The 6,682-nt window shown below is 37.6% G+C and overlaps 1 protein-coding gene across 1 annotated transcript in view; it reads left to right on the top strand.

Moving 5' to 3' along the window:
- Positions 1-6,682, top strand: part of CCDC178 (coiled-coil domain containing 178) — a 79,017-nt gene that overhangs the window by 47,562 nt on the left and 24,773 nt on the right. The window contains exons 9-10 of the mRNA XM_006889223.1: positions 679-879; positions 4,043-4,263. Of these exons, the coding sequence (XP_006889285.1) occupies positions 679-879; positions 4,043-4,263 (422 nt within the window). The remainder of the gene's footprint in view (positions 1-678; positions 880-4,042; positions 4,264-6,682) is intronic.

Genomic DNA, 6,682 nt, shown 5'->3' with positions numbered 1-6,682 from the left:
TATATATAATATATATTATCTATATCAATAATATATATAATTATATATAATTATAATTAGATGCATTTAGTGGCATCCACTGTCTAAACCAGATGCTTCTAGAAACTATAAACATAAAGAAATTATTTTAAGTATAGAACATAGTTCAGGTCTTTTGTTCATAAGATCACTATGATTTGTATTCGACTTGACTACACTTAACCACTGCTAAGTGAGACTAGTGCTATTATATTTTGGAGGAGTATTTTTCTACTTTGTACATGACTCTGTCAGTTTACTGTCCTGAGGTAATTTGGATGTGCTGTGATGCTGAACCTTCTGCCACGGGAGTATCAAATGCCAAAATGGTTTCCCAATATGGACAGTGTTTGGTGGAGCTTCCAGTTGTAAAACATATTTGGAAGCAGGAGTGGCATCTACTTCTTAAGCCACATGCCTCTGGAAACTCTATAAACTTGTAAATGCAATGATAGCTATAGAAAGCTATTAGGTCTTTTGTTCCTAGAGTCCCTATGAGTCATACTTAATAGCAATCAAAAACAACAACATATTACTCAATATGTAATATACAATGTGTAAATGTTTTAAAAATTAGTGCTACAACTAAGACTCATGTTCCCACCAACTAGTCTATAAGCTGATTCACTAACAAGTGTGAATATATATTCCTCTTTGAAGATGAAACGTGTCCAGAGATAAAGCAGCAATTGGGAGTATTGCTATCAGAGGCCATTCATCTAATCAAAAGTCTGGAAACTGATCGAGCAGAAGCCGAAGAAGCTTTAAGACGACAAAAATTGAGGAAGAAAAGGATTAACATGAAAATTGATTTCTGGTCAATCTGGAGACTTGAAGAACTACCTTTAGCTGTGCAGAAAGGTAATAATATGAATCCTTCACATTTGCTTTGTAATTAGTCTGAGAAACATGGATAAACAACTGTAGCTCTGATTATGATACCACTTCCGTTTAGGTTGTTGTTGTTGTTCAGTGCCATTGAGTTGGCCATCATTCATAGTGACCCTATGAATAGCAGATCTGTACCTTGTCCTATCCGATACCATCCTCACAATCTCTGATATGCTGCAGCCCATTTTTACAGGCACTGCATCAATCCACCTTGCTGAGGGTCTTTTCCTCTTTCTCTGGTCCTCTGTCTTTCCCTGCATAATGTCATCCTTTTCCCAAGGACTGGTCTCTTTTGACAACATGCCCACAGTATATAACATGACATTTGTCCCCTGAGACTTTTATCAATACATTTCATTAGACAAATCTTCTGCAAAAAGTGCTAAATCATAAGGATGTAACTTTGAGGATGAAATGTGATATTTTAAATCAGACAGATACATGTAAAATTCTTTTGTCTCAGCCAATTCTTTTTGGTGCACTGACTGCTTAGGTCCCTGCCATCTCTTTTTGATGCATCCTGGATCGTTCAATATTCAGTCCATTACATCTTTAATTACTGTAACTCTAAGCTGGAAGTTGTTCTTCAGTTCCTTCAACTTAAGAAATGCTGAGCAAGTCCATCCCTTTTGATTCTCTGACTCCAACTCTTTAACCATTTTATTATAACGCTTTGCTGTATTTTCTCAAGCTGCCCTTTAAGATCTTCTGTTAAGCTCGCTAATTTCTTCATTTCTTCCCTTTGCTTTCTCTTCTCGATGATCTAGTACAATATTTAGAGTCTCTTCTGACATCTACCGTGGTCTTTTCTTCCTCCTCTCTGTAATGACCTTTCACATTCTACATGGATGACATTCTTTTTCTCATTATTTTTTATTTAAATTTTGTATTAGTAATTTTAATGAACATTTGCAGAGATTTTGGATTTCCATTCATTCATTGGGATGACATTCTTGATGTCCTCCCACAGCTCTTCTGGGCTTCCTTCATTAGTGTCCAAAGCCTCAAATATTTTCTAGATTTGGGGTTTTGGTTTTTGTTTTTTTTTTTATTCTGGTGGGATAGACTCAAGGTCAAGTGAAAATCTTATGTAATAGTTTTATTTTGTAAAATTTGAGATCACTATGTGGAAGAATCTGCCTGAAGGCAATAGATATACAGAGTGCAGTTATATACACACTAACGTAACAAACAGGATTTCTACTTAAACAATTACCTTTAATAATGTATTAGAATCATTTGCACATTGAATAAAGAAAACAGCATATTTTACAACACAGTATTAAAACAAGTATCCTAGCTTTCATAAGACTCATGTTGCTACTAGTTACCATCAAGTGTGACTCATAGCAACCCTATGAATGACAAACGGATCTGAACCCTGTTCTGTTCTGTGCCATCTTCATCATCTTTGGCATACTAGAGCCCATTGTTGCAGTCTCTGTGTCAATCAATCTGTTGAGGGTCTTCCTATCTTTTGCTGACCCTCCACCTTTGTGAAGAATAGCCTCTTATAGAAATATGCCCAAAATATGTGATAGTAAGCTTTGTCCTTATTGCCTCCAAGAACCATTCTAGCTGCATTTTCTGTTTTCTAGTTTCTGTTTCTTCTTTGGCAATCCAATCAGTACTCTTCACCAGCTCCACAACTCAAAGGCAGCGATTCTCCTTTTGTAATACCTATTCATTATCCAGCTCTTAGATGCATAGGAAGTGATTGAGAAGACCATGGCCTGAATCAGGTGTGACTTCTTCCTCAAAGTGACACTGTTGCTCCGCAGTAATTTGGAGATGCTTTTGGCTGGAGATTTCTCAAATGAAATATGACTTTGATCTCCTGACTGTTGCCACCAAATGGATTGACTCTGGAGCCAACTAAAATAGATTTGTTGGCAGTTTCAATCTTTTATCTATCATGATATTGCTTACCAGTCAAGTGGTAAGAATTTTTACTTTCTTGAGGCTGAAGTGTAATCTGTATTGAAGGTTGTTGTCCTTAATCTTCTTCAACAGTTCAAGTCCTACTCCCTTTTGGCAAGCAAGGTTATAAGACGCATTGTTGTTGTTGTTATGTGCCATCCAGTCACTTGCGACTCATAGCAATCCTATGTATGAGGGCCCTGACCCCTACTCTATCCTGCGTCAACGTCACTGTGCCATTACCCCAATCACTGAATTAATCCATCTCATTGAGGGTCTTCCTCTCTTACACTATTCCTCCACCCTCCCAAACATGATGTCCCTCTCCAGGGATTGGTCCCTTCTTGCAACATACCCAAAGTATGTCAGATGAAGCTTCAAAAGACTTACCTAGAAGGAGCAGCCTGGTATTCACCGTCTCCAGAACAAACCTGTTTGTTCTCCTAGCAGTCCATGGTATATTCTACACTCTTCTCCAGCACTACAGTTCAAAGGCATCAACTCTCTTTCTATCATCCCTAGTCATTGTCCAGCTCTCTGATGCATAGCATGCAATTGTGAAGATTGTGGCCTGGATCATAGCTCTTCAGTACTCTGGAGAGGTCCCTGACAGCTGACTTTCCCCATGCAGTTTGTCTCTTGATTTCCTGCTTGCTGGTACCAAGAGTATTGATTGTGGAGCCAAGTGAACTAAAGCTGTTAACAATCTTAACCTCTTCACTATCCATTATGATGCTGCCAATTGTCCCAGTGGTGAGAATCTTTGTTTTCTTGATGCTGAGCTTCAATTCATGTTTGAAGGCTGCAGACATTGACCTTCTGCAGCAAATGCTTCAGGTCCTCCTCAGTTACAGTAAGCAGGGTGGTGTCATCTTCAAAACACAGGTTGTTGATGAATCTTCTTCCAATCCTGATGCCACATTCCTTCTCATACAGCCCAGCCTCCCAGATAATCTGTTCTCCAAACAGATTGAAAAGGTATGGAGACAGAATATATCCCTGGTGGGGACATTTCCCAATTTTGAACCATGCAGTGTTTCCTTGCTTTTTTCTGATGACTGGCTCCTGGTTCTAGTACAGGTTTTGCATAAGCACAAAATAGATAAGTTTATTTATAAAATGGACCTGTTTTATATTTAGTTATCAAATATTTCCTAATAGATGTTGATGTTTAAAATCTGATAATAATCTGCTTTTATTATTCTGTTTCTAGAACATGAAAGCCACTTCAGAGAAATTATAGAATTACAAAAGAATCTTGCAGCTAAAGTTCATCAGCTAGAACAGTTAAAGGAACATAAAAGAAAATTAGAAGAAGCAAATGCAAAAGTCCAAGCAGACATAGACTACATGATGGAACAAGACCCTCAGGTTGAGTTGAAACGGGACCAGGAACGTGAAGCTCTGAAAAACTGCTATGTAAAGAAATCCGAGGTAAATGAGTAAATGAATGGACATGTATCTTGAAAAAAAAAAAAAAAAGAAATATCTGCAAAAGTATTTCAACCATAAGAAATTAATATACCTTTAAAACTTTCTTTTCTTGATATTTGACAAGCTGCTTATTTCCAGAGAAATTAGGAAATTATGCATGGCTGTTGCAGACCCAGGCTAAAATAAACTTATAATTATTAATAATAAGACAGACAGCAGGAATGAGATAGAACAGAGAGCATAAAATAGGGGGCCAGCAGTTCTAGACTGAAGGGCTTCAAGCCACGCCTCTCTGTGTATTTATTGATAATCAGGGGAAACAAATAATAAAAAGAATTCCTTGCAAATGAAGCCAAATTTTTCTCTATTGTCAGCCTAATGCTTTAGCTCAGGAAGTATTTCACACGTTAATAACACTTCCTCTGTAGGGGGCCCTAACTGTCTGCAGGGAACAAACAGCTCCTTTTCTGTGATCTGTCACAAGAGTAATCCTAACTTATACATTTGTAATTCCTTCCATTCCTGAATAAGGGTTTTCATATATTTGGTATGAAGTTTGGTTCCCCATACATGGTTTATTGAATTGCTTCTTCTGAATATGAAATTTGAAGAACAAATAAGGAAGATTGAAGAATGCCTTTGAATTGTTGTGTTGACAAGAGTGTTGATATTGAATATTCCATGGACTGCCAAAAGAACAAACACGTCTGTCTTGGAGGAAGTACAACTTAGGTGATTTTAGAGGCAAAGACGGTGAAATTTCATTTGACACTTTCAGACATGTTGTCAGGAAGAACTGAAACTTGTTTCCAAGATATCGTGCTTAGAAAGGTGAACAGTCATGAGAAAGAGAGGAAAATCCCTCCCCCAACGGACTGACGCACTGACTGTAATAAGGTGTATGAGCACGTGGGAGATTATGGCTGTTCTTAGCTTTGCCAGGGATCCTCGTTGACGAGACCATATACAGCAACAAGAATCCAGACTGGCTCAAGAAGCAAATGTGAATCTGAACAGACCTATAGAAAGTGATCAAATTACTTTAAAATATTCTTAGAGAGTTGTATTTCTAACATAAGGTGGCTTGTTCCAATAAACTAGTGGTCCTTTGGGAAAAATATATGCAGTCTTATCCCCTGTAATTTACAGCCTCTCAAAACCTACTGGAAGTTCAGTTATCAATCAAGGCTGGCTCAGCAGCAATGAGTTTGAATTGCTTCTATTATGAATTAAATTTTGTCCTCCAAAAAGATGTTAAAAATGTGTTGCATAGTCTAACTTTTATTCCTGTGGAGTTCTGGTTGCCTCCCCCCGCAGGGTGTAAATTATTTTTTTTTATTTTTTTTTATATTGTTTTGCTTACAACATTTGTATACATTGTTTCACACTATTCATTCACATTGTGTCTTATGCAATCATTCCCATTCATTATGGGGTGGTTTTTTTGGTTTTTTTGCTTTGGGGTTTTGGGGTTTGTTTTTTTTTTACAGTTTTATAACTTTGACAATCAGCTATTAGTTTTCATCCATATTGACTGTAGATTTTTTAAAGTGGTGATAGGTACATAGGTAACCAGTGTATACAACTTGTTGGGGGAATCTTCATGCTCTTTACATTTTCTGGACAACCGTACATAGATGCGGTATGGGATATTCCTTATTCCTTTGTCCCGGAAAGCGTTGTTAAGCTTAATGTTGACACAAACATCTGGTGTTCCTATCTCCTTCATGGCAAATTTCTGGATCTCCGTTATTGCCCAAGGAGCATACTTCTTAAATCCCTCTCCATGGATGTGCTTGTGAATGTTGATGGTGGACTCTCTGGTCACCACTTTGTTGATTGCAGAACAGCCTTTCTTCTTCTCACCACCCTTCTTTGTGGAGGCTATAGCACCGGGACAAGGCAGGAAAACTCATTGTGTTTTATAAAGTTAATTACTATTGGAGTATGTCTACCATTACCTATCTTTTCAGGTCCCCATCATATCTTTTCCATTTCCTTTGCCCCTACGCTCTAGCAACCAAAGCTGTGCAGCCTTGTAATTTAATCCCTTCCCATCTTCCCCTGTTCCCATTCCTTCCCTCCTTGGATCCTTCTCTTTTTACAATAATGGTTTTATGCAGTATATGTTCTTATGAGATTGAGTTTGTTCACTCAGCATAATGCTCTCCAGTCTCTCACAAGCTGTGTACTATTTTTCTAAAATTATTGCTCCTGAGTGCTGCAAATGCTTTTCAGTCTCTCCCAACCTATATAATCTTTTTTGAAATTATTGTTCCTGAGTGCTGCATAGTATTTCATTCTATGAATGTACAACAGTTTCTCATCAATTCGATTGTGGTTGGACATTTGGGTTGTTTCCATGTTCTTGCGATGGTGAACATTGGTATACAAATGTCCATTTTTGTTTCAGTTTTAA

The sequence above is a fragment of the Elephantulus edwardii genome, unplaced genomic scaffold (assembly GCF_000299155.1).
Source record: "Elephantulus edwardii isolate Elephantulus edwardi_28Jun2011 unplaced genomic scaffold, EleEdw1.0 scaffold00076, whole genome shotgun sequence".
In the NCBI taxonomy this organism is placed as follows: Eukaryota; Metazoa; Chordata; class Mammalia; order Macroscelidea; family Macroscelididae; genus Elephantulus; species Elephantulus edwardii.
This window is presented reverse-complemented; position numbering and strand designations above follow the sequence as displayed.